Source organism: Phyllobates terribilis, unplaced genomic scaffold (assembly GCF_046119375.1).
Source record: "Phyllobates terribilis strain yellow unplaced genomic scaffold, ASM4611937v1 Scaffold_9__5_contigs__length_417890890, whole genome shotgun sequence".
NCBI classification, from domain to species: domain Eukaryota; kingdom Metazoa; phylum Chordata; class Amphibia; order Anura; family Dendrobatidae; genus Phyllobates; species Phyllobates terribilis.
The window spans coordinates 33,041,090-33,065,294 of record NW_027362769.1 but is presented as its reverse complement, the minus strand read 5'-3'; the positions used below and the strand labels follow the sequence as shown (position 1 = coordinate 33,065,294).

Sequence of the window (24,205 nt, the reverse complement as noted above, 5' to 3'; positions counted from 1 at the left end):
CTGCCTCGGTCCTCATAGCTTTCTCCGCGACGCCGCCTCCGGCCTTCACTTCTCCTGCTCTGTCCTCAGAGGCAGGCGGACTCCAGGGTGCGGGTGGTACCTGCCGCTGGCGGGTTTCAGCCTGCCGGGCCAGTTCCTCTCTCCATTCGATGAGCGCACCCCGCTGTGCCCGGACCATCCTCCGCTCCAAGTCCTCCAGCGCAGCTTGCGCACTCTCCGGATCTCGGGGGAGCTGCGTTAAGACCTCTGCTAGGCTGCAGGGCGGTTCAGCCCGCAGCAGGCTTCGGGCCAGGAGGCTGGTGCTGCTGAAGACGTCCATTCCCGGGTGCGGTCTGTCTAGACTGATCCAGACCGTGCCCTGCCCCACAGTTTTCTTCTCTTCCCACCCCCATTGGGGGTGGTCCCGGGGCAACTTGGTGACAATCACTTTCAGGGGCAGCCCCCCCACCTTGATGGACATCTCCACAGCCGTGCTCATGGCTGTTGGGGGCGGTCTCCTTCTTTGGCGCCATTCTGGCCCACGATGGGAGGCGGCCTCCTGTGGTCTTTTGGCCTCCTGTGGTCTTTTGGCGCGCACATTATGGCGCCCGTTCTTCTGGGGCGGGCGCCATTTTCCAACACAGTCAATTTCAGTAAAACAGTCTCTTTCTCTTCAGGCGCGCAGTACCCGTTGTTAGCGGGCACGAAATCCTGCCGACTACGCTAAAGTCGGGGCACTCGGAACCGGGCAATAGGGAGACGATGGGGGTAGTAGTGGCGAGCCGGTCCCGTGGCTCAGGGTGGTCAGACCAGTGGCAGTCTTTTAGGTGTTTAGATAATGTCCGACTACGCCACCCATGGATTGCGTTTATTAGGAACCGCCACTGCAGGGCAGACCGCTGGGGCCGATGATGTATGCAGCTGGGATGGTGTGACTCCCCACGGGAAGAGTGCGGCCCCAGGGCAGTGTGGTGGATGGTGGGAGTGATGGTGGTGAGAGTCCCAGTACCATTAGTGTTGGAGGAGCGAAAGAGCACACAGAGAACGTACTGCAGTCCAATGTCTTTTACTCACAGTTCAGGTACTCCGAGTCACTTCTGTACAGGTAGTGACCTCCCGAGCCGTGCTGTGTCCACCAGGTGAGGGGCTCGGTCAACTCCCAGGCAGCTCAAGAATATGGCACAGGACCCCCTTCTTTCCTTTCTCTGGCCTGCCTCACCAGTGACCCACTTTTGTCCAGCTGCCGCGGACTTGTGCGGGTAAACGTGGGCCCCGTTCTCCGCTGTCCTATATGGTGCCTTCCTAGCAGGTTTGATGAGGTGTCGCACCAATAAATGATCACGACGTCCGGTCTTTGGCTGAGGGTAGTTTCTCCTCCACCAACTTGGGGTCCGGCACCCTTAATCTGCCTGACCCTTCACCCTGAATTCTCGTGGGTTCTTAGGGTCCCTTCCACCTTCTTGTTCCTGAGCCCTTCTGTTTCTCTGTCTCTTCTTCTCCTTTTCTGTTCCTTCCTGTTCCTTTCTGTTCCTTTCTCGTGGAGCTGGGATGAGACGTAATCACAGCTCCCTTTCACCTCCTCTCTCTCTCTCTTCCACTCTCTCTTCCTCGGCCTCTCTCTAGGCCCGCTCCTGAGTGGAGCTCCTACAGAGCCTCCACTCCCGGTCTTCTCCTCTCACTGACTGAACAGACTGAACTGAACTCTTGTCCTAAGATGGTACCCACCTTTTATACCTCCCTCTAGCCATGAGCCCAGGTGACCAGCAACCAATGGGCTCCTACCTACACTCAGGAACCAACCCCTATCTGCCCCTACAGCACTGGGTATTCCACCCCCCTCCCCACTCCAGCCAGGGACATAGTCAGTCGTGCCTGCACTTCTGTCTAGTGGGAGCACCATTGAGCTGTCCCTCGGAAATGGGGTGTGTGTGCTGTATGCAGCTAACTGAGCCCTGGTCCATACTCCATCCTTACCCGGGAGTGGAATTCCACACCTCTGGCAGAGGTGCAATACCCCTGTAGCGGCCGAACCCTCGGGGCGCTACACCTACTCCATACACAGGTCCCCGACATAAGATGTACTATTGCATCCTATGTTCATAATGGGTTAAAGTGATGTTCTGTTTGATTAGCGAGGATGTGATCACTTAGATGCCCAGTAATCCTGGTAGCAATGATCAGCAGCTTCAGCAGAATGTAGAGTGGGCCACTGGCTCATACTGTATCTACCATATGACCTCTGTGAACCCAGCAGATCTTCAACTAGTCTTGGAACTGCATTACTAAACTGACAGACACTGACGAAAAAAAAGGACCCGTGTGCAAGAACAGTGTATGGGCCCTTTGCAGTCCAATAGCTCATCATAATGCACATTTGCACCTGTTTTGGAGGTTGAAATGGGCCACCTTACCTCTTGGGCCCCTGTGTGGCTGCACAGGTTGCACCAATAATATGTCCGCCCTTGCATTACTATACCAGACGCAGCACCTAGACAGAAGCAGCATCGTGTCAAAAAATAAAATTGAAAGGATGTTCTAGATATTGTGGATGTACCAGCAGTCAGACCTCACTGGCCTGATGTTTTTTAGAAAAATAATTCTATTGTAGAACTCTACAAATTAAATTTTTTTCTGTATAATTTGGTCTGACAATTGCGCTTTTAATGAGCAGTAAGGACCAAGAGATTAGGAAGCAGAGCAGGAATCAGTCTCCTACAGCATACGTACAAGTAAGCTGCCTGTATAAGCAGAATCTGCTAACCAAGGTCCACTTTATTGTCTACTATCAGAAAACCCCATTAAGTACAACATACTATATATTGACCTACAACAGCTTAATAGGTAGGCGATCTACCTGCAGTGGTGCAGTATCTGAATTTTCAGGAATATGCATCTTGCCATCCTTGCATCGTCCAGGTGGCTCTATACGTTCTTGTTCAGACTGGTGATTATTCATGTCTAATAAATAATAAGAGTCACATATACCAGTTGTTAGTAAATTTTCACCAAAGTAGTAATAGTATTATGAACCAATAAACGTATTCATTATGCTGGAACTTTATATTACCGACTTATTTTCACACAGTGTCTTGGGTCTTCTAGATGACATTGACTTTTTTTTTTTTACAGTATTCTCTTTGAATAGGTTAATTATGAATGTTTTAACGATCTTAAGTCACGTTTCATTTCAGAGGAACTGGAGGTATTTATTAAAGAATCCAACTGCAAAAGTCTTTGAATGATTAATCTAAGCATAACATATTGTCAAAATGTCAAACAAGTCACAAAATGTATCAAGATCAATGTAGAAAACCTTATTTTCCTCACATTACTCACCAACACATTTCCATGTATTCAACAATAAAGCTTATCTTGCCTTCGTAACCTATTGGGCAATGTTCACATTACTTGCCGTGTCTACTTTGAGCATATACACTGATAGAAGCTCCAGGTGTATAGACCAAATGCATCTATAGACCTGCAGAGGTTAAAACAGTGTTATTTTGGTGTCCTTCTGGCCAATTAATGCAGGTTATACCTTTTATTGCAGCATGGTATAGTGTTGTAAACTACGTTATTCCATTCTGAAGAATACAGTAAAATGCATACTGTGCAGAATACTCTTTTTTTTTTTTTTAGAAAAAAATGAGTATTGAGCGGGCTCAGAAGCTAGCTCTGATCGCTGCTGTTTTAACATTTAGATGGTTGCATTCAGGGCCGGCGTCAGCACCTGGCGCACCCGGGAAAGTGTCGGGGCCCTGAGGAAGTGGGGGGCCCACTCATGGGGGCACTGGCACACTATGGGGCCCGTGATTTGGGAGAGCCCAGGGCCAGGGTCTGCGAGTGGGCCCCCCCGCTTACTCAGGGCCCCAGCATTTGCAGTACTTACCTCTCCCTGTTCCACCACAGCTCCAGCGTCTTCTGAGTCTGTGACATCTCAGCGCAGAGGGCGCGATGATGTCACTACAGCGTGCCCTCTGCTGTGAGCAGTCACAGTGCAGAGAGCTGGAAGACAGTGATGCTGAAGAGTCTAGGGCAGCCACCAGAGAGGAGAGGTGAGTATTTGATTTTTTTTTATGTATGGAATGATATATGGAGCCCATACTGAGTAAAGCTATAGATGGTGCCCATACTGTATGGAGCATTATATGAGGCCCATACTGTATGAAGCTATATATGGGGCCCATACTGTATGGAGCATTATATGGGGCCCATTATTTATGGAGAAATATATTGGGTCCATTATGTATGGAGCATTATATGGGGCCCATTATTCTGTATGGAGCATTATATGGGGCCCATTATTCTGTATGAAGCATTATATGGGGCTCATTATACTGTATGAAGCAATATATGGGGCTCATTATTCTGTATGAAGCAGTATATGGGGCTCATTATACTGTATGAAGCAATATATGGGGCTCATTATACTGTATGAAGCAATATATGGGGCTCATTATACTGTATGAAGCAATATATGGGGCTGTATGAAGCAGTATATGGGGCTCATTATACTGTATGAAGCAATATATGGGGCTCATTATACTGTATGAAGCAATATATGGGGCTCATTATTCTGTATGAAGTGTTATGCACACGCCCGGACTGACTGGCGTGTGCGGGTGTTGTGGTTCCACTTGACCATGGACCGGAGAGTGCCTGGAGGGGCGTGACTAAGTATCTGGCCGATCCGACCAAGGTGGCACGACGGCATACGACGCCAGTGCACCAGGGAGAAACCGGGCAGAGGGACCAGGTGCTACTCCAGGTCAAACTCCGGACACGGGGGTTGACCCACACTGGGATTACTGGAACAGGCAGGTTAGGCTGGCACAGACTGGTGGATGTAAGCAAACACGGCAGGTATGCAGATGGGTGGATACAGGCGAGTATGCAGGCAGGGAGGTACTGGCCGAAAGGACGGGCTGGAGCACAGAAAGGTTAAGACCCAGTACAGACTGGGTCACAGAACCGCAGATGCGGTAGACAACCACAGCAGAGAGGGAACGCCCGAAGCGGTGGGCAAGAACAGGGCAGGACGGGGCTGCAGGAGCAGCGAGCACAAGCAGGGCAGGACAGGACTGCCGGAGCAGCGGGCAGAAGCAGGGCAGGACAGGACTGCCGGAGCAGCGGGCAGAAGCAGGGCAGGACAGGACTGCCGGATCAGCGGGCAGAAGCAGGGCAGGACAGGACTGCCGGAGCAGCGGGCAGAAGCAGGGCAGGACAGGACTGCCGGAGCAGCGGGCAGAAGCAGGGCAGGACAGGACTGCCGGAGCAGCGGGCAGAAGCAGGGCAGGACAGGACTGCCGGAGCAGCGGGCAGAAGCAGGGCAGGACAGGACTGCCGGAGCAGCGGGCAGAAGGGTCAGAGCGGAGCAAGGCTGCCGGAGCAGTGAGCAAAAGGGTCAGAGCGGAGCAAGGCTGCCGGAGCAGTGAGCAAAAGGGTCAGAGCGGAGCAAGGCTGCCGGAGCAGTGAGCAAAAGGGTCAGAGCGGAGCAAGGCTGCGGAGCAGTGAGCAAGGAGTCAGAGCAGGCTAGAACCGCCGGAGCGGTAAGCAAAGGAGTCAGAGCAGACTAGAACCGCCGGAGCGGTGAGCAAAGGAGTCAGAGCAGACTAGAACCGCCGGAGCGGTGAGCAAAGGAGTCAGAGCAGACTAGAACCGCCGGAGCGGTGAGCAAAGGAGTCAGAGCAGACTAGAACCGCCGGAGCGGTGAGCAAAGGAGTCAGAGCAGGCTAGAACCGCCGGAGCGGTGAGCAAAGGAGTCAGAGCAGGCTAGAACCGCCGGAGCGGTGAGCAAAGGAGTCAGAGCAGGCTAGAACCGCCGGAGCGGTGAGCAAAGTAGTCAGAGCAGGCTAGAACCGCCGGAGCGGTGAGCAAAGGAGTCAGAGCAGGCTAGAACCGCCGGAGCAGTGAGCAAAGGAGTCAGAGCAGGCAAGGCTGAGTAGGGGGGACAGGGCTCTGTTCACACGGAACAGACAGGAAGGGAAAGGCAGAGCCAGACACCCACAGGGTACTTGCAGAGAAGTAGCGAGTGGACCACAAACTCACAAACGGGAGTACAGAGACAACAAGCAGGAGTTAGGTACGAGTTCAGACTCTGCAGAAAAAGGAAGGGAACGGACATAGAGGCAAAACAGGTAAAGGATAGGAGAGAGTTCAGACTGGAACTGAGTGTACGGAGGAGACCGACACTGCAGCGGAATACAGGAGCGGGTCTGGGAATACAGCCCCCAGAGAGGCAGGACGAACAGGCAAGGAGCGTGTTCAGACAGGAAAGACAAGATACAGGAGTGGGTCTAGGTAATCGGCCCCTAGAAGGCGGGAGGAACAGGCTAGGAGCGTGTTCAGACAGGTCAGACAAGATACAGGAACGGGTCTAGGTAATCGGCCCCTAGAAGGCAGGAGGAACAGGCTAGGAGCGTGTTCAGACAGGCCTGGAAATACAGCCTCCAGGATAGGCAGACAAGAGAACACAGAACGGGACCTGGCACCTTCAGAGTGCAAGCACACACTGAATGAAACACTATGCTCAGGCAGGAATAGATGGGAGCAGCTGAGCTATATACCAGGTGACAGACAGCAATAGGCTGAGGACGCACAAGGGGTGTGACTCACAGCAGGTACAAAAAGCAGGAAGTGATCGGGCGCCGCCCTTAAGCAGCAGAAACAGACACAAACAGACAGCATGGAGGGAAGCCAGAGAGACATTCTGGACTGGAGATCAAGTGCGCGCTCTTGCACAGTGGGAGATGGACCACCATGCAAGGACGCCGCCAGGTATGTTACAGTACCCCCCCCCTTACGCCCCCTCTTCTTCAGGCCTGCCAGAATCTTCCGCAGGGAATTCGAGGACCAGTCGTTCACTTCAAGGAGATCACTTCCACTGTCCACAGGAAAAACTGATCTCATCTGGTTAGCTAGGATGCTACCTCCTATCCAGCCATCCTCAGCAACAGACGAAACGGGTGGAGTACCAGGAACAGTACACAAGGAAGTCTCTCTCCACATATTTTCAGGTGGCACCCCAGAGGGTACAGGAGACAACTGGAAGTCCTTCACCGGGTTGGAGGGGGACAGAGACTTGGGGGTAATCTCTGCTTCGAGATACATCTTGTCAAGCTCACAGGAAAAAATAGACGGGTTATCAGGTACATAATGAGGAAAAGTCACTGTCTCTTTGTTATCTGGTGGTACCCCGGAGGATTCAGGAAACAACTGGAGGTCCTCCGCCGGGTCAGAAGAGTGCAGAGGCTCAGAGAAAACATCTGCTTCAGAGTACACTAGGTCGGACTCACTGGACGAAGCAGGCGAGGTATCGGGTACCGAGTATAGGAAAGTCTCTGTCCATTCACCACCAGGTGGCACCCCGAAGGGTTCTGGAGACAACTGGCGGTCCTCCGCCTGGTCAGAAGGGTGTAGAGACTCACGGGTAACCTCTGCTTCAGAGTACACTAGGTTGGACTCACTGGACGAAGCGAGCGAGGTATCAGGTACAGAGTAAAGGAGAGTCTCTGTCCTTTCGCTACCAGGTAGCACCCCGAAGGGTTCTGGAGACAACTGGAGGTCCTCCGCCTGGTCGGAGGGGTGTAGAGACTCGGGAGTAACCTCTGCTTCGGAGTACACTAGGTTGGACTCACTGGACGAAGCGAGCGAGGTATCAGGTACAGAGTATAGGAGAGTCTCTGTCCTTTCGCTACCAGGTAGCACCCCGAAGGGTTCTGGAGACAACTGGAGGTCCTCCGCCTGGTTGGAGGGGTGTAGAGACTCGGGGGTAACTACCACTTTGGGGTACCGATTGTCAGGCTCACAGGACGAAGCGGACAAAGTATCGAGTACCGAGTGTAGAGAAGTCTCTCTCCATTTGTCATCGAGTGGTATCCCGGAGGATTCAGGAGGCAACAGGGGGTCCTCCGCCAGGTAGTAGAGGTGCACAGACTCAGAGGTAACCACAGCTTTGGAGCATCCTTGGACATGCACACCGGTTAAAGTGGGTGAAGCATCTGATGCCGGGTGCAGGAAGTTCTCCTGTGTGGAGTCTGGATGGGCAGAAGTCTCTTCGGGCAGGAGAACCGGAGCACTACCCACGCACATTACCCGTTGGGGCTTCTCCGGGATACAGGGAGATGAAGCTTCAGTAGGGACTTCAAGGTTGGGGTCAGGAGGTCTCAGGGAGGACAGACCCTGGCGTGACGGCTTGCCTCTACGTCTAGCACGTCTGGACTGCCTCTTGAGGTTGGGAGATGTATTCCGGAAAGCGTAGTCACCCTGTGAAGATTCTGGGTGGACAGTAGTCTCATTGGGCTGGAGGACTATTGCGCTACCCACACACATTATCCATCGGGGCTGCTCCGGGATATTGGGAGGTGAAGCTTCAGCAGGAGCCTCCGGGTTAGGATCATCGAAGACCATTAGAAAGGCCACCAGGAAGGCCATTAGGTCCAGGAGGATCGGATCCTGTGTTTCATATAGGGGGTTGATCCATTCCAAGGCATCACCCGCCAGGTAAGACATAATGAATGCCACCTTAACCCGATCGGTGGGAAAACATAGAGGGTAGAACTTGAAGTGTAGCATGCATTGCTCCACAAATGCACGACTTTGACTTGGATCCCCATAGTAACGTGGCGGATACGCAGGAACGAGAGCAGATAGATCCATCTGGACGGGTGCGTAATTCGCCTGGAACTCAGCTGAGAAAAAAAATAAATTTTATTTATTTTTAATGCATGTATTCGCTGGAAAACTTCTCAGAGAGCGAAGGCCGTGGGGCTCAACGGGAACCAGGGCCTGAGCATGCTGTTATGCACACGCCCAGACTGACTGGCGTGTGCGGGTGTTGTGGTTCCACTGGACCATGGACCGGAGAGTGCCTGGAGGGGCGTGACTAAGTATCTGGCCGATCCGACCAAGGTGGCACGACGGCATACGACGCCAGTGCACCAGGGAGAAACCGGGCAGAGGGACCAGGTGCTACTCCAGGTCAAACTCCGGACACGGGGGTTGACCCACACTGGGATTACTGGAACAGGCAGGTTAGGCTGGCACAGACTGGTGGATGTAAGCAAACACGGCAGGTATGCAGATGGGTGGATACAGGCGAGTATGCAGGCAGGGAGGTACTGGCCGAAAGGACGGGCTGGAGCACAGAAAGGTTAAGACCCAGTACAGACTGGGTCACAGAACCGCAGATGCGGTAGACAACCACAGCAGAGAGGGAACGCCCGAAGCGGTGGGCAAGAACAGAGCAGGACGGGGCTGCAGGAGCAGCGAGCACAAGCAGGGCAGGACAGGACTGCCGGAGCAGCGGGCAGAAGCAGGGCAGGACAGGACTGCCGGAGCAGCGGGCAGAAGCAGGGCAGGACAGGACTGCCGGAGCAGCGGGCAGAAGCAGGGCAGGACAGGACTGCCGGAGCAGCGGGCAGAAGCAGGGCAGGACAGGACTGCCGGAGCAGCGGGCAGAAGCAGGGCAGGACAGGACTGCCGGAGCAGCGGGCAGAAGCAGGGCAGGACAGGACTGCCGGAGCAGCGGGCAGAAGCAGGGCAGGACAGGACTGCCGGAGCAGCGGGCAGAAGGGTCAGAGCGGAGCAAGGCTGCCGGAGCAGTGAGCAAAAGGGTCAGAGCGGAGCAAGGCTGCCGGAGCAGTGAGCAAAAGGGTCAGAGCGGAGCAAGGCTGCGGAGCAGTGAGCAAGGAGTCAGAGCAGGCTAGAACCGCCGGAGCGGTAAGCAAAGGAGTCAGAGCAGACTAGAACCGCCGGAGCGGTGAGCAAAGGAGTCAGAGCAGACTAGAACCGCCGGAGCGGTGAGCAAAGGAGTCAGAGCAGACTAGAACCGCCGGAGCGGTGAGCAAAGGAGTCAGAGCAGACTAGAACCGCCGGAGCGGTGAGCAAAGGAGTCAGAGCAGGCTAGAACCGCCGGAGCGGTGAGCAAAGGAGTCAGAGCAGGCTAGAACCGCCGGAGCGGTGAGCAAAGGAGTCAGAGCAGGCTAGAACCGCCGGAGCGGTGAGCAAAGGAGTTAGAGCAGGCTAGAACCGCCGGAGCAGTGAGAAAAGGAGTCAGAGCAGGCAAGGCTGAGTAGGGGGGACAGGGCTCTGTTCACACGGAACAGACAGGAAGGGAAAGGCAGAGCCAGACACCCACAGGGTACTTGCAGAGAAGTAGCGAGTGGACCACAAACTCACAAACGGGAGTACAGAGACAACAAGCAGGAGTTAGGTACGAGTTCAGACTCTGCAGAAAAAGGAAGGGAACGGACATAGAGGCAAAACAGGTAAAGGATAGGAGAGAGTTCAGACTGGAACTGAGTGTACGGAGGAGACCGACACTACAGCGGAATACAGGAGCGGGTCTGGGAATACAGCCCCCAGAGAGGCAGGACGAACAGGCAAGGAGCGTGTTCAGACAGGAAAGACAAGATACAGGAGCGGGTCTAGGTAATCGGCCCCTAGAAGGCGGGAGGAACAGGCTAGGAGCGTGTTCAGACAGGTCAGACAAGATACAGGAACGGGTCTAGGTAATCGGCCCCTAGAAGGCAGGAGGAACAGGCTAGGAGCGTGTTCAGACAGGCCTGGAAATACAGCCTCCAGGATAGGCAGACAAGAGAACACAGAACGGGACCTGGCACCTTCAGAGTGCAAGCATACACTGAATGAAACACTATGCTCAGGCAGGAATAGATGGGAGCAGCTGAGCTATATACCAGGTGACAGACAGCAATAGGCTGAGGACGCACAAGGGGTGTGACCCACAGCAGGTACAAAAAGCAGGAAGTGATCGGGCGCCGCCCTTAAGCAGCAGAAACAGACACAAACAGACAGCATGGAGGGAAGCCAGAGAGACATTCTGGACTGGAGATCAAGTGCGCGCTCTTGCACAGTGGGAGATGGACCACCATGCAAGGACGCCGCCAGGTATGTTACATGAAGCAGTATATGGGGCTCATTATACTGTATGAAGCAATATATGGGGCTCATTATACTGTATGAAGCAATATATGGGGCTCATTATACTGTATGAAACAATATATGCGGCTCATTATACTGTATGGAGCAATATATGAGCTCATTATACTGTATGGAGCAATATATGGGGCTCATTATACTGCATGAAGCAATATATGAGCTCATTATACTGTATGAAGCAATATATGGAGCTCATAATACTGTATGGAGGGCTATGTGGAGTCCATAATTCTGTATGGAGGACTATACTGTCCGGTCTAAAATTAAAACTTTTGACTCCCCACAGGGCACGCACAGTGCGCTGTGAGGGTTCACCGGTTTCTGAGCTATTGTAGAATTTACAATAGATATCGCTCATGTAACGTAAGAAGTGAAATCTTTGCATTGTACTATATCTATATTTCTCTGTGGTATCTCTGCATCATGAATCGTGGTATGTGTTAAAGGGGCCCACTGAGACTATTTCGCCCAGGGCCCACGAAAACATGGAGCCGGACCTGGTTGCATTTAAGGTTTGTGTCTATTCAAGAGCACATTATCCCCTCCACTGTAATTGTAGGTTTCTGATTGGACACTGTGGTAGTCAGAGGCCTTATGGAGGCTTTGATGCCATCATCTTCATCATCAGCTTTTAGAAATTAACCAGCTGGAGTACAGCTGATGATGGCTTTGATGCCATCATCAGCTGTACTCCAGCTGGTTAATTTCTCTATGTACTGCAATCCTGAAATGTAGCAGTACATAGTACAAGTGACAAGATTACCATAGATTCAGGTCCTCTAGGGGGACTAGAAAAGTAAGCAAAAAATATTTAAAAATGCTTTAAACAATATTACAAAGATAAAAAAAAACATAAAAATCTGGCTAACTAAAGAGGAGCCGCAGATAATGGCAGGTAGGAGGCATTTTGCAGAGCTCTTATTCAGTGCTGACCCAATAGCTGGATTAGGTTCTTTTAAATCTTGCATTTCAGCACCACTAGGACCATACCTCCAAATCAACAAAAGATTGGCTTCTCCAGAAGAAAATTAAAGTTTGGGAATAGTCCAGCTACTGTCCAGACCTGGAAGCAATTTACAATCTGTGGGTGACGTGAAGATGGCGCTGTAGATAGGAGATGCCCTTGCAGTCTGACAAATTTGAAATTTTACTGCAAAGAAGAGTGGGAAAAGATTGCCAAGATGAGCCATGCTGATAGACTGCTACTCAAAAATACTGAATGCTGTCACAAATTCAAAGGCTACGTCAACAAAGTATTAGCTTAAGGGTGTGCATATTTATGCACTGTAGATGGCACTAGAGTTCTGGTCCTCTTCCCCTCTGAAGAGACAATTTACATATTTCCCAGAGGAGCATTGCGGCTTTAAAAGTCTCCTCACCGTGACATATTTAACATGTCGCTCTCCACAAGGAGAAATGTTACCCCTTAGATACCGGTCTGACGCCTCTCATCCAACCAAACCAGAACTCACACTTTGCACTGACGAGGGGCAGTGCCCCAAAACACACTGTCTGCAAATTTAGTTTCTGGTTCTGGCTTATATCCTAAGTCATGTGATAAAACTCGTTAAAGGGTCACTATTGACTTTTAGGATTGCTTCTTCCTGTAGGTGGCACTAGAGTTCTGGTCCTCTTCCTCTCTGAAGAGACAATTTACATATTTATGCAACTACATTGTTTTAGTTCTTTATTTTACTTTTTCTCCATCCATAAAGATTTAAATTTGTTTTTCAATGATATTGTACAGATTGTAAGTGACATAAAGGTGGAAAAAGTTCTGAAATGATTTTTCTTGATATGATTTTTTTTTACATGACAAAAAACCTGACATTTTAACAGGAATGTGTGTAGACCTTTTATATCTATTGTACACACACACCCGCACAGCTCGGCGGCATATACACAAACACACAACTCTGCTACACACAGCTGCCCTACATACACAAACACAGCTTTGCTACATAAGTACATAACTCTGTTACACAGCTCTGGTACATACACACAGATCTGCTATACACCTCCATTATTGTCATCTCAGGCCTCCTGTGAAGCTCAGACATAAGCTTAGCTCCATTGGAGACCTAGATTTTCACTGTGTACAGCAATAATATAGTATTGCAGGATACAGTATATATCAGGTTGAAGTCTCCTATGGGGACTAAAAAAATAAAGAAAAAAAATGAAGAAATTAAAAAAATATATGTAACAATTCAAATCGCCCCTTCTACCCCTATTTAATACTTTAAAAAAAAAAAAACTAAACATTTTTGCCGCATTCAGAAAAATCTATTTAAATATGGCATTAGGAAATCAATTTATTAGTATAAAACTACACAACACAAAATAAAAACACGAAATATAAAAAGAGGAGATCTGGGTGTATCCATAATGTCAAAAATATATAGGCCAACATGCAAAAACCAGCTCATGATAATATTACAAAAATGCTTATTGAAGTGCAATGTGCAAAAGCAAATAAGATATAATATATTTATACACAATACATAATATTATAATAAATCAATTGTTAAATCATGAGAGTATAATAATATAACAGAAAGTGCAAAATGCTTTAGCAACTATGATTAGGTCTATGAACCATAAATGAATAAAAATGCAAAATATTATAATAAATCAATTGCTAGAAAGTGCAAAGTGCTTTAACCCCTTAAGGACCCTGGGATTTTCCGTTTTTGCATTTTCGTCTTTTGCTCCCCTTGTTCCCAGAGCCATAGGGTTTTTATTTTTTGGTCAATATGGCCGTATGAGGGCTTATTTTTTGCGGGAAGAGTTGTACTTTTGAACGACATTACTGGTTTTACCATATCGTGTACGGAAAAATGGGAAAAAATTCCAAGTGCGGTGAAATTGCAAAAAAAGTGCAATACCACAGATGTTTTTTTAAATTTTTTTTACCATGTCACTGAATGCTAAAACTGACCTGCCATTCTTATTCTCCAGGTAATTACGAGTTCACAGATACCAAACATGTATAAGTTCTTTTTTATTTAAGTGGTGAAAAAAAATTCCAAAAGTTTGCTAAAAAAAAAAAATGGCGCCATTTTCCAAAACCCGTAGCGTCTCCGTTTTCGGGATTTTGGGCCGGCAGAGGGACTATTTTTTGCGTGCCGAGCTGAAGTTTTTATTGATACCATTTTGGGGTAGATCCGATGTTTTGATCGCCCGTTACTGCATTTTATTGCAATGTTGCAGCGACCAAAAAACGTAATTCTAGCGTTTAGAATTTTTTTCTTGTTACGCCGTTTACCGATCGGATTAATTCTTTTTTTATATTGATGGATCGGGCGATTCTGAATGCAGCGATACCAAATATGTGTATGTGTTTTTTTTTTTATTATTTTATTTTGAATGGGGTGAAAGGGGGGTGATTTAAACTTTTATATTTTTTAAAAAACATTTTTTTTATACTTTTTGCATGCTTCAATAGTCTCCATAGGAGACTAGAAGCAGCACTTGTCTGATCGCCTCTGCTACATAGAGGTGATGAGCAGATCACCTCTACTGTATGTAGCAGAAATGCTCCTATGCTATGAGCGCCGACCACTAGGTGGCGCTCATAGTGATCAGTACATGACAACCACTGGGGTCTGCTGCAGACCCAGGGTTGTCATGCCCACCCATCAGTGACCCGCGATTACGTGATGGGGTCACCGATGGGAAGGGTAAGTGACGGGCTTCCTGCGCGGCGCTGTTAAATGCCGCTGTCAGAGATTGACAGCGGCATTTAACATGTTAACAGCCGCGGGTGGATCGCGATTCCACCCGTGGCTGTTGCGGGCACATGTCAGCTGTATAAATCAGCTGACATGTGCCCGGTTCAGTGTGGGCTCACCGCCAGAGCCCGCGTGGAACAGGGGGTGACAGCCTGGTGCGTACTATTATGCCCCAGGTTGTAAAGGGGTTAACAACCATATACACTGTGTTTCAAATTATTATGCAAATAATATTTTCTCAGATTTTCCCAAATTACCTATATGAATTGCAGTCATTGTAATTTTCCAGTCAAATAACTATTAGAGTACAATTGAAAGGTTTTTGTACAAACTGCCTATGATAACAGTATATTTTTAAAAAAATAAAACACTCAAACTGCACTCAAAATGCATGTTCCAAATTATTATGCACAGCAGAGTTTTCAACCTTTTCATTTTAATAAAGAACAAAAAAATGGTCATTTTTGAAATTATAAGCATTAGCAGGTTATTACAAAGTGAAATCAAACAGTTTTCAACTCAAAACTTTATTCTAGGTGATGTAACATTTGCACATAGGACCCCTTGTTCGAAAGGAGCTTCTGAACTCTCTCATTCATTGAATTTGTCAGGTTTTGGATGGTTTCTGCTTCAATTGTTTTGCATGAGGACAGAATACCCTCCCAGAGCTGTTGCTTAGATGTGAACTGCCTCCCGCCATCATAGACACGCCTTTTGATGATGCTCCAGAGGTTCTCAATGGGGTTGAGGTCAGGGGAGCATGGGGGCCACACCATAAGTTTGTCCCCTTTTATGCCCACAGCAGCCAGAGATGCAGATGTGTTATGTGCAGCATGAGACGGGGCATTATCATGCATGAAATGATCTCGATGTTCCAGATGGATGAAGTGGAGGATGGCTGGTTGATGGACACCCCATGCAAACACGGCTACGGCGCCAACAAGGAGGAGGTGGAGTAATGTTTTGGGCTGGAATCATGGGGAGAGAGATTGTCGGCCCTTTTAGGATCCCTGAAGGGGTAAAGATGAACTCCATAATGTATGTTGAGTTTCTCAAACAGCAGTTCCTGCCATGGTTCAAGAAGAAGAACCGTGCATTCCTCAGCAAGATAATTTTCATGCATGATAATGCCCCGTCTCATGCTGCACATAACACATCTGCATCTCTGGCTGCTATGGGCATAAAAGGGGACAAACTTATGGTGTGACTCCCATGCTCCCCTGACCTCAACCCCATTGAGAACCTCTGGAGCATCATCAAAAGGAGTGTCTATGATGGCGGGAGGCAGTTCACATCTAAGCAACAGCTCTGGGAGGGTATTCTGTCCTCATGCAAAACAATTGAAGCAGAAACCATCCAAAACCTGACAAATTCAATGGACGAGAGAGTTCAGAAGCTCCTTTCGAACAAGGGGTCCTATGTGCAAATGTTACATCACCTAGAATAAAGTTTTGAGTTGAAAACTGTTTGATTTCAGTTTGTAATAACCTGCTAATGCTTATAATTTCAAAAACGACCATTTTTTTGTTCTTTATTAAAATGAAAAGGTTGAAAACTCTGCTGTGCATAATAATTTGGAACATGCATTTTGAGTGCAGTTTGAGTTTTTTATTTTTTTAAAAATATACTGTTATCATAGGCAGTTTGTACAAAAACCTTTCAATTGTACTCTAATAGTTATTTGACTGGAAAATTACAATGACTGCAATTCATATAGGTAATTTGGGAAAATCTGAGAAAATATTATTTGCATAATAATTTGGAACACAGTGTATACGTCTATGGACCATGAATTTATATACAGTGCCTACAAGTAGTATTCAACCCCCTGCAGATTTAGCTGGTTGACATATGCGGAATTAACTTGCCATTGTGACATTTGTACTGTAGATCAGCCTGGAAGTGGGAAATGCACTGCAGCAAATTTTGTTTTTGTTTTTTTGTTTTTTTTAAAACGTTAAAAGTTAATTCAGAGTGTCATTTATTATTCAACCCCTCAAACCACAAGAATTCTGTTTGGTCCCCCTAAAGTATTAAGAAGTAGTTCAGGCACCAAGAATAATGAGCTTCACATGTGTGGATTAAAGATCTCTTTTGCCAGCCTTTTCTGACTATTTAAGACCCTCCCCAAACTTGTGAACAGCACTCAGACATGGTCAACATGGGAAAGACAAAGGAGCATTCCAAGGCCATCAGAGACAAGATCGTGGAGGGTCACAAGGCTGGCAAGGGGTACAAAACCCTTTCCAAGGAGTTGGGCCTACCTGTCTCCACTGTTGGGAGCATCATCCGTAAGTGGAAGGCTTATGGAACTACTGTTAGCCTTCCACGGCCTGGACAGCCTTTGAAAGTGTCCTCCCGTGCCGAGGCCAGGCTTGTCCGAAGAGTCAAGGCTAACCCAAGGACAACAAGGAAGGAGCTCCGGGAAGATCTCATGGCAGTGGGGACATTGGTTTCAGTCAATACCATAAGTAACGTACTCCACTGCAATGGTCTCCGTTCCAGACGAGCCCGTAAGGTACCTTTACTTTCAAAGCGTCATGTCAAGGCTCGTCTACAGTTTGCTCATGATCACTTGGAGGACTCTGAGACAGACTGGTTCAAGGTTCTATGGTCTGATGAGACCAAGATCAAGATCTTTGGTGCCAACCACACACGTGACGTTTGGAGACTGGATGGCACTGCATACGAGCCCAAGAATACCATCCCTACAGTCAAGCATGGTGGTGGCAGCATCATGCTGTGGGGCTGTTTCTCTGCCAAGGGGCCAGGCCATCTGGTCCGCATCCATGGGAAGATGGATAGCACGGCCTACCTGGAGATTTTGGCCAAGAACCTCCGCTCCTCCATCAAGGATCTTAAGATGGGTCGTAATTTCATCTTCCAACAAGACAACGACCCAAAGCACACAGCCAAGAAAACCAAGGCCTCGTTCAAGAGGGAAAAAGTCAAGGTGTTGGAGTGGCCTAGTCAGTCTCCTGACCTTAACCCAATTGAAAACTTGTGGAAGGAGCTCAAGAATAAAGTCCACATGAGACACCCAAAGAACCTAGATAACTTGGAGAAGATCTGCATGGAGGAGTGGGCCAAGATAACTCCACAGACCTGTGCCGGCCTGATCAGGTCTTATAAAAGACGATTATTAGCTGTAATTGCAAACAAGGGTTATTCCACAAAATATTAAACATAGGGGTTGAATAATAATTGACCCACACTTTTATGTTTAAAATTTAATAAAATTCAACTGAGCAACATAACTTTTTGGTTTGTAAGATTTATGCTTCTGTTCATAAAACCTACTGTCGTTTGCAGTTTGAAGGCTCTAACTTATTTGCATCTTATCAAACCAGCTAAATCTGCAGGGGGTTGAATACTACTTGTAGGCACTGTAATTGGTAAGTAAGTGTGGTCAACAAATAGATATATAAATATATTCCAAGTGGAAATTAGACCACATATGCATGTAAGAATGATGGCCAATCAGGTGAATAATAAAGGGTACAATATACCCCAAAATTGGACACACCGCAGATCCCCTCACACCACTCCAATGCACGTTTCGCTCTCGCTTCATCAGGGAGTGAAGTGGAGGGGATCTGGGAGATTAAAAAGGCCCCACACAGCTGTACATACTTATATCTAAGGCAGCGCTATAGTTACATGGCGCTGCTACTGCCGCAAGCGCGCCGCCGATCCGTGCACCGGATGTCCGGGAGACATGTCACCAAGTGCAACGCTGGTCACGGTTCGCGACGTGATATCCAGGACACCCAAAATGCTGGGCGGCAGAGCGCATGCGCAGAGCGGCACACAATGCTGCCGCAGCCACGTTGAAAAGGGGCAAAGGAGTGGATTTACCAGATTATGCCAATGACGAGCAGCACATAATTCAAAGCCGCACTCTATATTACCGCAACCATATTAGATAAGGGAAAGATTGCCCATAGAAGAAAAAAACATGCTAATGATAGATATCACAGTATTGAAAACAAAAAAAACATAAGGGAATGGTGATAAATAAGCAAGAAAAGGGGGATACGAAGGAAAAAGATATGAAAAAAATGAATAAATATGTGAATAAATATAAATAAGTATATATATAAAATAAGGAAAAATAATAAAATAATAATGATAAAAGAAGGGAAAAAAATATATATATATACAGAGGTGGGAAAGTGAATGAAACGCGCGTTGGAGTGGTGTGAGGGGATTAGCGGTGTGTCCAATTTTGGTGTATGTTGTACTCTTTATTATTCACTTGATTGGCCATCATTCTTACATGCATATGTGGTCTAATTTCCACTTGGAATATATTTATATATCTATTTGTTGACGACACTTACTTATCAATTATATAAATTCATGGTCCATAGACGTATATATGGTTGTTAAAGCACTTTGCACTTTCTAGAAATTCATTTATTATAATATTTTGCATTTATATTCATTTATGGTTCATAGACCTAATCATGGTTGCTAAAGCACTTTGCACTTTCTGTCATATTATTATACTATCATGATTTAACAATTGATTTATTATAATATTATGCATTGTGTATAAATATATTATATCTTATTTGCTTTTGCACATTGCACTTCAATAAGCATTTTTGTAATATTATCATGAGCTGGTTTTTGCATGTTGGCCTATATAATTTTTACATTATGGATACACCCAGATCTCCTCTTTTTATATTTTGTGTTTTAATTATTCGTGTTTTTATTTTGTGTTGTGTAGTTCTATGCTAATAAATTGATTTCTTATCTGTAATAGTTTAGTCTCAGAATACATTTTTTTGGTGTCTCATTGATTTTGGTATTCTTTGGCAAATATATATAGTTTGGTTATATCGTTTGGTATTTCTTTTCTGCATAGGTTTTCTTCTTTTTCTAAATATGGCATTAACCTGATTGATAAACACCATAAAAAGAGAAAAAAAAGCAAAACACTAAAATTGAATTTTTTCTTTAGTCCCCTCCCTAAAGCTTCCTCCACACATCCATATAAAACACGTATGTGAAAAACCACTACTGGTGTCATCAGTGTATCACCCGTGTGTCCGTTTTTACCATCAGTGTCATCCGCATTTTTCTGGTATGGATATAGAAATAAATAAATGACAAAGCTTCTCCTATACTTTGCAATGTTAATCATGGACAGCAAATGGATAGTACACTGATGGCATCCGTGTGCTGCACGTGTTTTTCACAGACCCATAGACTTGTATAGGTCCTTGTCATCCATGCGGCTGGGAAAAAATGAACATGTCTATGTGTATGTAAAAACACAGACACGTGCATAGAAGCATAGTTTATAATGGGTACATGTGGTTTCCTTGAAAAAAAAAGGGTGTCACATGTACTGGAAACACAGATGTGTGAAGGAGGCCTAAGAGAAAGTAATAATTAGTAATCAAAGAATCGTATATACACAAAATTATCAATAAAAACGTTAAATCACAGCGCAAAAAACAAGCCCTCACTCAGCCCCCTCAACAAAATTTAAAAATGTTATTGGTCTCTGAAATTGGAGACACAAAACAACAAAATTTTTTATTCAATACTATTAATTTTTTCCATCTTTTAAATAGAAAAATAATCAATGCATGTTTGTCTTTGTCGTAATCAGACTAAGGCCACGGCCCCACTATCAGTATTTGGTCAGTATTCGGTCAGTATTTTTTCTCAGGAGTGAGAGACAAAACCAGGAGTGGGTGATAAATGCAGAATTGGTGCACTTTTTTCTATTATACCTTTTCTCTGATTGTTCCTCACCTGGTTTTGTCTCCCACTCCTGAGGAAAAATACTGACCAAATACTGATAGTGAGGCTGTTGGCCGTATGTGGATAATCATGTTTCCAGGTCATTTCTATCACATGATAATAGATGTAAAACAAAACCCAAAAAACAATGGCGGAATTGTATTTTTTTTTTACAAAATTTCATTCTACCTGGATTTTTTTCTTGCTGTTTTTTAGTACATTACATAGTAAAATAAATGGTGTCATTCAAAATTCCAACCTGTCATACGACTATGTGGATGGAAAAATAAAAAACGGTATGGATCTTAGAAAGAAGGGAAGGGAAAAACTAATCAAAATGCAGGGGAATAGGGAAGGAAGGTCAGCTCACCAGTGAAGGGTGCACCCGTGCCCAGCAGGGTGGCATCGCATAGAGCTGCCTGAATCAGGGCTGCAGTGAAGCAAACTTAATTACTATGATTAAGACTAAGTGCTAAAATGCGTAGGTTTATCAGGTTCTATGTGGATTTGCTGTTATCACTATTTAGTGTTTACTGATCTATAATAAATGTGAAGTTTTATCCATATCCATCTAGTCATCGCTCGAGGATTCCTTTTCTTCGAGGGAAAAACTATGGTGAAAAATGAAAATTTCCCGGTCCTTAATCTACAATTTTACATAAAGGTCAACCTGCCGCAAGGTATAAAAACTTTTAAATTCTTCATATTCTGATTAAACAGCCTCCTACCTTTATTCTGCTGTTTGCTGTCCGCTCGTCTGTTATTTATGCTGCAAAATAAAGAGATAATAAAATAGAGAAATGACTGAATTTTCCCTGTAATTGTGGGATTTGTCCCAGATAAAAGCTACCTGAACACTACATGCTGCATCCTGGAGAGATGCGGTCTGTACTATACCTTCAAGCAGTATGTTCTGCACACACATCTCATCAAGAGGCGCATTAATTAGTAATGTACAGCTTCAATAATTAAAGTCCTCTCTTTCATCTTCCTTTCAATAGACAATTCACCCTTATACCCTTATACCATAGCCACATTCTTTCCTTTCGGTGAAGTAATACGCAGCAATTTCTGGTTGCTGCAGAAACCTAATATCGCCATAGCAACACCAAACCAAAAGGATTCGTCATGTTTGGGCCTAAAAGTACAAACCTAATTAATTAGATACCGCCTGTAAGTGTAACAGAGGGGCGTGATGATGACAGGGTTACACAAATCAAGTAGATCAGACGCTAAGTGGCACACTTTACCATACAACACACCTTTATTGTTCAGCCCAGGGTCTCATGGAAGAATATATTGAATTTATAATAAACTATTACATTGAGATGACAGTGTTTTAATAGACCTTGGACAACTACAGACGTCCTCATGTAACTGTGCACTGACAAATCCAAAAATGTCATTTTGCTTGAAGGGGTTGTCTCTCTTTAATATTTTTTTTCTCTATAGGCTTCTTGTATGGGAAAATGACAAAGTCAGATGTAGTGTTGAGCCACCCCCGTAGTGTTCGAGTTCGGTTCGGTTCGTCGAACACCCGTGTGTTCGCCGAACTGTTCGTCGAACTGTTCGTCGAACACCTTCGAACACCGTTAAAACCAATGGCAGGCAAACAAAAACACATAGAAACACATAGAAAACACCTTCAAAGGTGTCCAAAAGCTGACAAACTGCTCAGAAGACATAACTAACACATGGAAAAGTGACAAGTACATATAGTCATGCGAAAAGAAAAGAGGTGGAGGAGTAAAAGGAGGGGGAGACACAGATATAGGCATGTCATGCCCTTCTAAAATCCAAAAAGTGAGAAGCCGACACGTTCAGTCCGCTCCTGCCCATGCCACCTCCGTGTCGCCGGGTTTGTGCCAGAGCCGCGGTGAACCCTGACGGCCAGCCCCCCTCTCCCAATACTGGTGCCTGTCCGCTGGTGGGTCGAGCGAGCCCCCCTGTGGTGGAGGCAGCTCTAAGCTTTTTAATTTAAATTGTCTCTCTAATTTGAATGAGTACACTTTAAATCCATTTACAAGGATCTATTGGAGGGCAAGTCTCATGCCAGCAGCCGCGTAATTCCAGCTCCAGTAGCGTCCACTAAAGCTGCTGCAGTTAAAAAGCTTTTATAAGGATCGAGCTCGGCTGTCCACCGCAAGGCATCCTACTGCCAGTCCCAGCCCCTATGCCTTGGGGTGCCTCCTGATGCTCTTCACTGAGTATCCCGTGGTCCCGAAGCATTTCCTTTGAAAAAATTAAGTGTCCAAACTACAGGTGGTGTAGCTTGCTTAACAGCCGGGATAATCCGCTGACTAGCAGACACTGCTACTAGGCACAAAGTATTTCCTGAGCTAGATGCAGTTAAAAATTTGTAATTAGATACTCTCGTTGGATGCTGAGAAAGCATTCCATAGAGTCTCCTGGCACGCCATATATGATTCTCTTAAAAAGCTTGGGGTAGGGGTCTAGGGGACCCTTTTATAGCCAAAATCACGGCCCTGTATCACAATACGTCACCTAGGCTGAAGATTAATGGAACTGTAGCACCCTGAGGGCTCGGTTGCTACAGAGGTATTGCACCTCACCCAGAGGTGTGATATCTCACTCTCAGGTAAGGATGGAGTGTGGATCAGGACCCGACACCTGCATGCATTACACCACATTGCCGTGGGGCAGGGCGACCAATATGCCTCTGAGATGGGCACGACAGTCCCTGTCCCTGGCTGGAGTGGGGGGAGGGAACACTGAGGAAGGGGAACCCTGTAGTGCAGGAGCAGGGAGGAAGCAGTTCCTGGGTGCATTGAGAAGGGAGTATAAAAGGTGGGCACCATCTTAGTTCAGTGCAGAGAAGTCTGAGCAGAAGTGGCAGGGAGCAGGGGCTCTGCATGAGCTCTGCTCCGGAGGCGGGCCTAGTAACAGAGGCCCAGGCCTGGAAGAGGGAGAAGGAAGGAAGAGGAGCGGAGAAGGCTCCAGGAACGAGGAATGAAGGGATCCCAGGGGTGCGGACGGGCGAGTCGCCACCGCACGCCCGAATCCACCTGCGTGGAGGGGTCAGGCCAAAGGGGGAGACCGGTCCCCGAAACTAGTGGAGGCAGGAAACGACCCTCAGCTAGAAACCGGAGGCTGTGACATTTTATGTGGCGCAGCCCCTCGCTACACCCGCTAGGAAGGCACCACATAGGGTCAGGGAAACTGGCGCCAAGTTTACCAAGAGGAGGCCCGAGGCAGCCGGACAGAAGGGTTGGTAAGAAAGGCCAGACAAAGGACACACAAAGGGGGTCCTGTGAAGCGCTCCAAAGTTATCTGGGAGTTGTCTGAGCCCCTCACCTGGTGAGCACAGTACGACGTGGGCAGCCGTTACCTGCAGACGTGGTCTGGATAATAAGAACTGTGAGTAAAGGCCCTGGACTGCATCACTGACTCCATGTCGTTACTGCTGCTGCCCTGCACCATCACCCCCATCCTCCGCATACACTGCCCTGAGGCTATACTCCTCCCGTGGGGAGTTATGCTACGCTCTGCTGCACCCACAACACCAGCCTCAGCGGTCTGCCCTGCAGCGGCGGTTCACTCTGACCACAATCCACGGGTGGCGTAGTCGGACATTTAAACATCAAAACCACATAAATAGTTCCGCCACTGGTTTGACCACCCTGAGCCACGGAACCGGGTCGCCGCCACGAAGACTACAACCACCAGCATCCACCAAAAAGGGTCCGGCTCCGGGTGTCCCAAGGCCCAGGGGGTGCATCAGAACATTTTCATCACCTTTCACAATCACC

The 24,205-nt window shown here is 47.1% G+C and overlaps 1 protein-coding gene across 16 annotated transcripts in view; it reads right to left on the bottom strand.

The window, feature by feature from the left end:
• The window catches only part of DYTN (dystrotelin), a 332,586-nt gene that overhangs the window by 232,075 nt on the left and 76,306 nt on the right, over positions 1 to 24,205 (bottom strand). For 6 of the 16 annotated variants that reach the window (XM_073646371.1, XM_073646361.1, XM_073646366.1 and 3 more), the window contains 2 exons: positions 21,164 to 21,204; positions 2,834 to 2,937 (listed from right to left, as the gene is read on the bottom strand). The exons of 1 other annotated variant lie outside the window; for it this stretch is intronic. In XM_073646371.1, coding sequence (XP_073502472.1) covers positions 2,834 to 2,935 — 102 coding nt within the window. In that variant the 5' untranslated portion in view covers positions 2,936 to 2,937; positions 21,164 to 21,204. Of the gene's footprint in view, positions 1 to 2,390; positions 2,464 to 2,833; positions 2,938 to 3,315; positions 3,496 to 11,928; positions 12,089 to 21,163; positions 21,205 to 21,285; positions 21,913 to 24,205 lie in introns of those variants that run through there. 9 more of the 16 variants (XM_073646365.1, XM_073646369.1, XM_073646374.1 and 6 more) reach the window with 6 other exon arrangements.